At 49.9% G+C, this 10,926-nt stretch overlaps 1 protein-coding gene across 6 annotated transcripts in view; it reads right to left on the bottom strand.

The window, feature by feature from the left end:
* The window catches only part of Tox2 (TOX high mobility group box family member 2), a 120,540-nt gene extending 118,419 nt beyond the window's left edge, over positions 1-2,121 (bottom strand). For 3 of the 6 annotated variants that reach the window (XM_031372661.1, XM_031372663.1, XM_031372659.1), the window contains exon 1: positions 1,918-2,121. In XM_031372661.1, coding sequence (XP_031228521.1) covers positions 1,918-2,028 — 111 coding nt within the window. In that variant the 5' untranslated portion in view covers positions 2,029-2,121. Of the gene's footprint in view, positions 1-654; positions 977-1,917 lie in introns of those variants that run through there. The other 3 variants (XM_031372662.1, XM_031372660.1, XM_031372665.1) reach the window with 2 other exon arrangements.
* Between the last annotated feature and the right edge of the window lie 8,805 nt (positions 2,122-10,926).

The following is a 10,926-nucleotide window of genomic DNA, read 5'->3' as shown; positions in this document are numbered from 1 at the left end:
AGCGGGAGACATTCTGGGCCCACTCGGGTGGGGGTTGCAGATACATCACTTCCAAAAGACCTCTTCCAGCTACCCTACCCCGCCCCCAGCCTGGGTACCCAGACTTTAAGGCATAAATCCCCAATCTCCACCGCGGCCTCCAAAGCAGAGGGTGAACCCCGTTTTGCCTGTTCTATATTTTAAACAAAGCCAACGGCAGAAGGTGACCTGCCGCCCCATCCTTCAGCTTCTTGTAAAAACTCCACTTGCTGGTTTTAATCCATTTTCCCACCAGCACGGTGGAAGCGGCTCCGGAACCCGCCTTCTCTCTAAGGCACCATCCCCCCCTTTCAGGCTTCCAACTTTGCGGATCAGCGCACAAAAGATAATCTGCTCTCCCTTCCCAGAGATGCGCGCCGCCCACCTCCGCCCCGGGACGCGCCCGCGCCGCCCCGGCCAGGGCAAACCGCAGGGGGCTGCGGGCCGCAGCCGCTCCCTTAGGGCCTGAGGATGCACTTGCAGAGGCCCAGCCCCAGAGGCCCAGCGATCCGCCGGACGCTCGGCTCCCGCAGCACGCCGGCAACATCCCCGCAGTCAGGGGCTGGGCCGACAGCCTGTAGGGAAGGGGACAGACCCCCAGAGGGTCATGGATGCAGCCACCCGACGCGCACTCACCACGCAGCGCCGCGGAGCCCGCGCGTCTGCGTCCCGACCGCCCGGAGACCCACGCGCGCTCTTCAATCCGGGCTCCGAGTGACGAAAAGCCGCGCTCGGCTCCAGGCTGACCCCGACCGACGCACAGACCCGGGGTTGCACCGACCGTCTGGCGTCCGAACTAAGTTTCAAAGTTCCCTTCCCTGCGAGGGAAGAGGACTCTGGCAGCGCCACTGCCCCTGATCGAGCCCGCTGGGCTCGAAGAAGAGATGGGGTCCGACGCGTCCAGGCACAGCCTCCCGTAGGCGCCGCGCTGTGGGGCCCTGGCTGGAGTTGAGGACAGAGAGCCTAGAAAAAAATGGTGGGGATGGGGGAGCGAGAGTGTGCCTCCTCGCTGTAGCCCCAGCCTGGAGGGACGCTAGCTCCCCATCCAGGGAAGGGACAGGCCTTGATTGGACGACACCTGCATAGAATCCGAGGCACCATGGGGTAGTGACTGCCAATTAGTAAACCGCCCAATTAATGCTCAGCACCGAGAAGTTAAAAACCCCGACGCGCGACTATGGATGACCGAGGGTTGGGGCGAGCAGTGGAGGGTGCTAGAGCCTGTGACTGTCCCTGGGTGTGTCCCGGTGTGACTGGGTGGCCGTCAGGGCGATTTGTAGCCCAGGCTTCTCATCCAGGGGATGGATCCGTGTGCACTTGTGGGTCATTGTGAGTGTGAGCTGTGACTGTCGGAGCTACTTCTTTGTGTGACTGTTCCCCCCCCCCCCCGTTGTCACTGGATGTGACAGCAGCTGGGAACCTGTGTAGCAGCGTCGTGTATGATTGTGGATAGATGAGGTGGCTTGTATGTTAGCGTAGCCCTGTGCGTGGGCGAGAGGCTGCGTGTGGTTGAGGATAAATGACTGGCACCGCGACTTATGTGGGACGGCGAAGGCTGTGTGTGGTGCCTCCTGGCTGGGTGACAGAGAGTCGCTGCGCGTCGGCTTGTGAATGAATGCGAAGCGTGGGTGAGTGTGTCACTGTGTCGTCTTACTGGAAGCTGTCGGGCTGACTTCTGCCGGTGATCTACAACTCGGGGCGTGTGTGTGTGTGTGTGTGTGTGTGTGTGTGTGTGTGTGTGAGTGAGACCGCGAGGGTAGCGGTGTGGGTGGCACGTGCCCGTCGTCCGGGCTGTGGTGTGCGTGTCCGCGTGTGCGCCCCCAGAGTGCCTACGTCCGCAGCCTGGAGATAACTCCTGCCCCCACGCTCTAGCCCGGGACACCCGGGCCCCCAGCCTACCTTGCCGCCTACCTTGCCGCAGTGGTAGTAGTCCAGGTGCGCCAGACCGGCCTGCTCGGCCCCGGGCCGCGCACCTACCGCGGGCGCCGAGGGATACAAGCGGACGTCCATGGCGGGCGCGGCGGCGGCGGCGGCGGCTCCCGCGGGCAGTGCCTGGGCGGGCAGCCGTGGGAGCCCTATGCGAGCCCGTGTGCGAGCGCGGGGGGCGGGCCGGGGGCGGCGCCCGGAGGGGAGCTACGCCCTCCCGCCACGCCCTCCCCCGCCCCGCCCGCGAGCGCTATTGTTCAGGCCTCGGGAGCCGCCGAGGGCAAGGGGGCCCCCTGGTCGCCCTGGTCTCCGCCCAGCCCTCCGCCCCTAGAGTTTGTTGCCAGTCCAAGTGGACCTTTCCTGTCCCGCCTTTTGTCACCAAGGGCAAGAGGGAAGAGAGAAATCTCTCGGCCACCCCTGTCCAGAAATGGGACCTTCCCAGCCCCAAATATTGGGAACAGGGTCAATCCCCACCCGGCTTGCAGGGCAAGTAGGAAGTGGTTGAAGAAGCACCCGTCTGGAGATGGGGGCTATCTTACTAGTCAGACTGGGCCCCTTGCCTTACATGGGTCTTAGAATAGTGCCCTTCCACCACCACCCCCAACACACGGACGGACACACACACACACACACACACACACACACACACACACACACACCTCAAGCTGATCTGAGATATTCAGAGGGGGACCCAGGGGCGAAAGTGCATAAAGGTTAATTTTATATACGAGGAAATATATGAGGAAATGGCATCGGAAAGGGAGCGCATCCAGAACTGGAAGCACTTGAATGGAGACTGTGGAAAGTCCCCGCCCCCTTGGTGGTCAAAGACCGGAAGACTCAGAAGCCCAGTACACTTAGCCATCATCCAAAGCTTTTTGGACCCCAGAGAAGCAGTGTGAATCTGCCCCTTGCCGTCTGTCCGTCTGTGACAGCTCCCTTATTCCGCAGACACTTGCTAGCTGGGAGAACTGTCGGGGTCTGCCTTCTGCTTCTTCCCTTCTACTCACCCCACCCCGCATCCAGCTCCTGGGTTCCGGCTTCTGGAATACTTTCTAGGCCTGTCTGGGAAGGACAGCTGGAGAAAAGAGCTTGAGCCTCTTGCCCACTTAGAAGACAGCTTGAAACTAACTCAGGCTCAGTACTGCTTCTTAGACTTGGCTGGTCCTGGCGAGGACCTTAGCAACCATGAAATCCAGGCACCTCAGTGTGGGAACTGGTCTTCCAGTGAAGGTTAGAGAACAACAGAGGGAAATTACAACCCAGAAAGGAAAGGGCTTCTAAATAAACCTCAGTCATTGTTTCTAGAAACATGAGGCTCAGCCTTATCAAAAAGGAATTTCCCACAAGCCTGCCCCACCCCCTCTCTCTCCCCAGATCTGGATACCCAACTAACCTGGCAATAGTCTCTCTCTCACACACACACACTTTTCTGCATGGCTGTATCACAAATCAAGTATTTCATATGCACATGGATGGCTTCTGTGCTCTCTGTCCTGTTTATTTTTCTCTCTTTGTGCCATTAGCCTACTGGATTACTTCAGCTTTGTACTAAATCTTAATGTCCCACAGAATAAGTCCACATCTTTGCTCTTTAAGACTACCTTGGCTTTTGGCCTTTGTACCTTGGTAAAAATCAGCTGAAATTTTCATTGTTCTCAGAACAAATCTTTATGCCAATTTGGATGAAGAGGGTGTTTTCTATGTGTATTATTTTTATCCATGAACATGGTACACCCACTTATTTCGGGTTTCTTTATGAGTTCCCTCAGCCATGGCTCTATATGCAAAAACCTGGCACATCTTTTATTAGATTTACAACTGGGTTTTTTGGTCATTTTTATGCTATTATCAATTATTTATTATTTGTTAGTATGATGGTCAAGGCTTTCTAACACCTCCACAAATCCTTTGACACTCCTCCCAAGCCATAGAGTATAATAACCTCGAAAAAGGCTGATTTGGGTGAGTGTTAGTAAATACTGTGACTTCTGAGGCTGGTTCATTAAAGCTGACACAGCCTCACCCGCTTGACTTCTCAGTGGGCTCCTGTTTTGGAGCTATAAGCTACCATGTAAGAGGTCTGGAATTATCAGAGAAACCCTGAAAAGAAAATGTTTAGCACTTGGAAAATGTTTAGCACTTGGAAAATGTTTAGCACAAGCAGGATCTCTGTGAGTTCAAGTCCAGCCTGATCTACATAGTGAGTCCCAAGACCACCAGGGCTGCATAGGGAGACCTTGTCTTGATAAATAGATAGATGATTGGTAGATAGATAGATAGATAGATAGATAGATAGATAGATAGATAGATAGATAGACAGATAGATAGGATGTTCAGTTGCCATGACCGATAATAAATAGATATTGTTGGGGTTTTTTTTTGTTTGTTTGTTTGGTTGGTTGGTTGGTTGGTTGGTTGATTTTGGTTTTTCGAGACAGGGTTTCTCTGTGTAGCCCTGGCTGTCTTGGAACTCACTCTGTATACCAGGCTGGCCTCAAACTCAAAAATCTGCCTGCCTCTGCCTCCCAAGTGCTGGGATTAAAGGTGTGCACCATATTGTTGTTTTAAGCTACAAAAATTTAAGGTTGTTTCCCAACCATACAGACCTAGAATATACTGGAAATAAAGTTTTACACAATGTTCCAAAAACCAGAAACATTGCCAAACTCACTAACTCTAATCATTTGTACATGGATTCTTTGGCTGGTAAAAACCATAGAGCTACACTCTGTCCCATCTGTAAATACAATGAAAATTTGCTCTTAAGTTTCAATCCTTGTATGTTTTGTTGCTTTTTCTTGTCTCCTCTCAGTGACCAGTATCAGTAAAATAAAGGGTGGGAGAAGCCACCAGCACCCAACTTAGTATCCCTTTTGAGCCCAGAAGCATCAATGCTCACCACCAACTGTATGCTTACTCTATTTGTGTGTATGTTTCATTTTTCTTTGATTTGTATTTTATGAATATGGCTGGAGTGTGTGAGTGTGTGTGTGTGTGTGTGTGTGTGTGTGTGTGTGTGTGTATCTTGACAAATCTTGCCCTTTTGAGTTCAGGAGATGAAAGTGCCACATGAGGTCAGTGAGGGATGCTTAACACCCAAGAGCTGATAGCAGACCCAAAGTTACAGCCAAACTCTAGTCTCTTCTGCAGCATTTCCCACTGCCCACACTCTGGCACTTTTGGTCTCATCAAAAATTGTCAACAAAGTCCACCATGGTTCTAAGGCTCCTGGGAGCCAAACTGCCGAGACTTCTCTGGTATCTGCCTACAGTAGCCACCCCTGTCAGCCCTTCCCAGAGAAGAAGGAAGACACCAAGGGTCCTGTACAAAGCTTACCAGGGAAGACAGACAGCTCCCGAGCTTGGCTTTATCCTAATGGCCTTATCTTATTCTGTTGCCTCATCAAACAGGGAGCCCCCCCCTCCAAGGAACACCACAGCTATGTTTGTTAGCTTCAGGATAAGATTGGACCTTGAAACCTCCTCTCTTCCTGTTAACCTCAGTGGGAAGCTGAGAGAGAATGAACAAGCTGACTCAGGCCAGCTCTGTTGTTCCTTGCCAATGGTATCTCAGGACTGGGCAGGGGGTGGGGGTGGGGGGTGGGGGGTGTATGTTTATGAATCTTCCCGATTCCAGTTCCTTTTGCTAACTGTCAACATGCAGATGTACTTGAGCATGTTTTATTATTACTTAGATATGATCAGGACAACAGGAGATGGTTAATATTAAAATGATGGTGGCCTCGTTTGGTTCCTGAGAGGAGGGAGATAACTGTGTTAGAGATACATGGAGGCCTCCAAGGAAGCCTGAGTATCAGCTGGGGTTGAAGAGAGTAGACTGTACGTAAGGACTTTTATCATAGATTCTACAGGTTTAGAGCTAGCTGGTGTGAATACAGTCAGTGGATCTGGGGTTAGGGTCCGTTCCTAGTTGGCCAGTACCTGGTCCCTGGGTAATATGAGCAAGTAAGTCATGACTCTGAGTACAGGCAGTTGAGAAAAAGGGAGGTTGGAAGCAAAGACGATGGGTTGTCGGTTTGCTTTTGAAAAGTATGCCCGTAGGCAAATCACGTTCTGTTAGGGATAGGGATTGGCTAATTCCAGACAGGACTGTCCCTGCAGGGTTTGTGAGACCCCAGGGGACAAAGCATCAGATGGCTAAACACCCATGGGATTCTAAAGGACGATGAATCTTACCCCACCCACAGCTCCTTCACCCAGGGAATGTTATGACTCCCATTCAAAATGGCCGCCATCTTAGAAAGCAATGGAGGCCAGCAGCGAGACACTCAGTGCTAAGAGGATTTAGGTACGGCCCAGAGTGTTCCTCCTTTCGTCCATGTAGTAGGATTGACTGAACCTCTCTTCCCTTTTTAATTTGAGTATGATCATGTGACTCACTTTACCCAAAGTGGTATGTATCACTTCTGGGTGGAAGTTTAAGAGACTAGTTGTTTGGAAGGGAAGCAGAGGCAGGCGGATCTCTGTGAATTTGATGCTAGCTTGGCCTACAAAGTGAGTTCTAGGACAGCCAGAGCTTCACTGTGAGACCCTGTCTTTAAAAGGCAGGATAATATTTAACTCTATTTTCTCTTCCTTCATCCATTAAAAAAAAAAAAAAAAGTAGCAAAACTTAACTCTTTTCTTAGGACCCAGTTTAACTTGCTTGCTGAGTGAATACTGTGAACTGTTCTAGGAATGGTTTACACACAGTCCCAGCAGTGCCCACTTTGCCAAACCGTGACAACACGTGTGTCTTGTGAGTTTCTCCAGCAGAGGGACAATAGTTCCCCCCCCCGCCCACTTTGGTGACTGTGACTAATACAGGGGCTGACATAGGCAAGATGCTTGGTTCCCATCTTAAGATGAAGCCTTTGAGGACCCTCTTACACACACACACACAAAGAAGAGGGGAGGATAAGAAAGGAGAAAGAAGAAGAAGAAGAAGAAGAAGAAGGAGGAGGAGGAGGAGGAGGAAGAGGAGGAGGAGGAGGAGGAGGAGGAGGAGGAGGAGAAGGAGGAGAAAGAGGAGAAAGAGAAGCCCCTGTTTTTTATAAATCCCAAGAGTCAGAGGGCAGTGAAGGGAGTCCCATTTCAGCACTGGTCTCCATCTTTCTTCCCTGAAGCAAAGCTAAGCTCTAACCTGAGCAGAAGTATGGTGGGAAATACTACGCTGACCTGGGCATCAGAAAATGGGGATCCATAGAGAAAAACCTCCCCTGTCCTATGGAGGTCTTCCAAAAGCCAAGAGATAGGAAGCCTCTGAGCCAAGGGTCTAGTGTCAGGGGTTTGCTAAGCCATCGTTCCAGGACGCACAGGTAGAGGGAGGAGGAGGAGAGCCAGGAAAAATAACTGTCAAGAAAAGGGGCATTACTCACTCGGGACAACTGGATCTGAACTCCACGGGGGGACTTGGAAAGACAGAGGAGCACAAATATGCCCCAGAATTATCCCATTCAAGGGGCAAGGACCTGGGGTCTTTACTTAGCAAGCCCTAACAACTGGGATTAAGACAACATTCTTTCCCAGGCAGTTTGTCCTGGCAACCACATGTGAAAGACTTGCAGCAGAGATATCCTGTGGGTAAACAGATGCAAGACTTAAGAGGTAGAGGTTGGATGGCACTCTGGAAGGCCGATGACAGGGAGCATTTGACAGAGTATAAGCCCAGAGTGTAACCTCAGGGCTCGGGGCTGTGCAACCCGGAAGTGCTCTCCATTCACACTTCACTCTGTGCCTATGCACAAGAACATCCCCTCAGGAAATTTCTAGAAGTGGGTACTTGTTGTCTGAGGGTGGTAATTGGGCATTGCTAGAGCCCTGGACACTACTCCCTTATGTGGGCCAACAGCACTTCAATCTGTTCGTTATTTCTGACAAGAGGTCAAGCCAGCCTGCAGCCTCTGTCTACTGGGCAAAAGCCCAAATGGGCCAATGGTATGGCAGAGTCTTTGGCACACGATCACTTCCTCCACCCACTACATAAAACATAAAACGAGGAAACTGGAGCACTGGATTCAAACCCTGATCTCTGCTTAGCTCCTTGCTTGACTTAAGCCAAGACTCTCAACCTCTTTGTGTCTCAGCTTTCACTTCTACAAAATTGGGTGCTAATACCTGACTGTGTGTTACCATGTGGGAAAGAACTCAGCAAAGCTAAATGTAAAAAAAGAAATAATTAGAAATGACCATATATTATTTAGAGTAAAATACAAAACATCAATAACTGCTAGGAAGTACTGCCTGCCCTGTGCCGGGCTCGCTGAGGAGCTCCGTAGGTCAACCTCCTCCACCAATCTTGTTGATCACTCACTGGAAGTAGGTGCCAGTTCTAACGCTTCTTGAAACTCAGAGCAGAAGCACAGAGTGGCCAACTTGGTGTGCTAGGAAAAGCGAGGAGTTGAGTCAACCATGAGGCTTCCTTGTGGGACCCTAAGACTCCCTGCATCTGTCCAACCTTTCTCAGTTCGAGAAAGAAAATGGTCAGTGTTTCGGTTAGAGTTACACTTCACTATACAATGAATTCAAGATTTGAAATATTCGAAACACAACTATCTTTTAATTTTTTTCTATCCATACTCACATAGAGGAATGTTCTATAAGTGTTGGGCATTTGTCCTGTATCCAGGAGACTTGCCACACTCTATTTGTGTTCATCCTTGTTGCTGTCATTTCTCTTTTATTTTCTCTATGGAATATCATGGTCACCCCGGAAAAAGAGACCAACTCTTCTTCTTTTCTAATTATTTCTTCACTTTGTCTTTCTTTTTACCTCCTCCCAGTTTGATTGAGATACATACACATAGTGCATACATTTGTAACATATACATATACAGACATATATATGTATACACACAGATAGATAGACAGATAGATAGATATCATGTCCTCTTACCTTTATAGAGCTTTTTTTTTTTTTACAGTGAGAACATTTCAGATCTAATCTCAGCAATGTTCAAGCTCGCAATACATCGTTATTAGTCTTTATCTTATTGCATTGCCAGTTCCTCTAGAGTATCTATTAACAAGAACTAGTAACATCAGGTGTCCTTGTCTACTCTCTGCTTGGATGAACACATCTTAGACTCCATCTCTTAGCCATTAAGGAAGATACTAACCAATGCTGGTCTGGCATGGAGAATGAACACATATCCCATGTCCACAGGCTGGAATTCTACACGATGCTCTTTTCAAATTCACTTTAACGGTGTCCAGTTACCCTTTGGATAGGAAACCAAGAGGTCACTGAGGCCCCCAACGATGCCTGCAACAAAACTTTCACTCAATTTTCTTGTTCAGAAAGGAGGACCCAGAAAGAAAGTGGGATGTTCTGTTTGGGGTTTGGCTGGCGTATTATGTGTTACCTTATTTCTGCTTTTGTTTGCTTTGTAGCCCCTTTAAAATACCCAGGGAAGGAGACCACTCTACATAAAGAAATTTGAATTTTTGAATGCCCGCTTTCCATCTGAAATGTCACTCACACATTAAGTCTGTGTCCCTGAGTTGCTGTGGCAACCTCAGCAGCACTCTTTGCCCAGGGTGACAAAGGGGCCCTTTGTTAGCTGGGAGGCCAGGTCTGGGTGCAGGGACATCCTATTCAGTCCATTCTAACAAAGGAGCCCACGTCCCCCCTGTCTGAGCGGCCACTGGCCCAGTGGTGCCTCAGCTGTTGACAGCCTGCCGTGGGGAGACTGTCCCCTATGACTGCCCTCTGAATCAAAGTTGGCTTCCTATTTCTTTCCTTGTTTTTCTTTTCCTCTCTTTCACTGTGTGCTACTTGCCGTACAAAACCCCTCACAGAGGGGCCCACTCCTGCTCTTGCAAAGAAAAGCACCCACTGTGAGGTCTCCCTGGAAGAGGCATGAGGATCCATCCCAATCTTAGTCAAATTTCCTAAAGTTGCTTACTGAAAATGGACAGTCTATCAGCCATGAGGAACAGGCTGTCAGGAACAGGCTCTCAGTTTGAACACGCAAACTGGCCCTGCCTCAGAAGTGGGTCTTAGCTGCCGCTGGCCCTTAGAGGCCTCTGAACCCAACAGCAAAGGGGTTTTGCTAAAGGCAAGCTTCCCAAACAAGATCTGGGAGCTCAGATTTCATCTATCCTTGGACCTACACCCACCCCACCCCCAGAGTTGAAACCAAGGGCAAACAGGTACATGAAGCCCCGTGATCACAAGGCTGGGAGGCCAGTACCCTGACTTCTGGCCTTGGGTTCTTTGAGCTTACAGGTGGAGAATAGCCCCAGGTCTTCTCTGCAGCCTCTGTTTAGCTCCCAGACTAGGGGCTTCCATGACTATTGCTTGCAGAAGGAGGCAGAAGGAGCCCTTTGCCCTTTACCCTTTACCCTTTGTCCTCTACCCTTTGCTCCATCATCAAATCCAATAGAATCACTTCAAGTTTCTCTCTCTGATCCAGTGATGTGGTAGAACTAAGACAACAAGCTTGTGGGCAGAAATAGTGCTGAATGCACTCATTGTTTCTAGGGGACAGCATAGAACCTGGCACACCTAAGCATGTATCTGTTGACCCTTTGCATCATAAATGAATGAGTCTCTGGGAATAGATTCAGTTTATCTTTTTGTTGTTGTTGTTTTGCTTTGCTTTTTTTTTCCCCCCGAGACAGGGTTTCTCTGTGTAGCCCTGGCTGTCCTGCAACTCACTCTGTAGACCAGGCTACCTTTGAACTCAGAAATCTACCTGCCTCTGCCTCCCAAGTGCCAGGATTAAAGGCTTGTGCCTATTTATCTCATCAAGCACTCTTCCTGAAACCATTCCCCTCATTTCAGCTCATCTCCCTGAGGCCTAGCCCCCGGGCATATTTGTTCCTTTGTCCAGAGCTGCTTTGTCCAGAAAAAACTATGCCTCCAGAACTCACAGAGACGTCTGCACTCCTCCATAAAGACCACACCACAGCTCAGCACAGCACAGCACAGCCCAGCCCAGCACAGCACAGCACAGCAGAGCACAGCACAGCACAG

This window comes from Mastomys coucha, unplaced genomic scaffold (assembly GCF_008632895.1).
Source record: "Mastomys coucha isolate ucsf_1 unplaced genomic scaffold, UCSF_Mcou_1 pScaffold15, whole genome shotgun sequence".
Lineage (NCBI taxonomy): Eukaryota > Metazoa > Chordata > Mammalia > Rodentia > Muridae > Mastomys > Mastomys coucha.
This window is presented reverse-complemented; position numbering and strand designations above follow the sequence as displayed.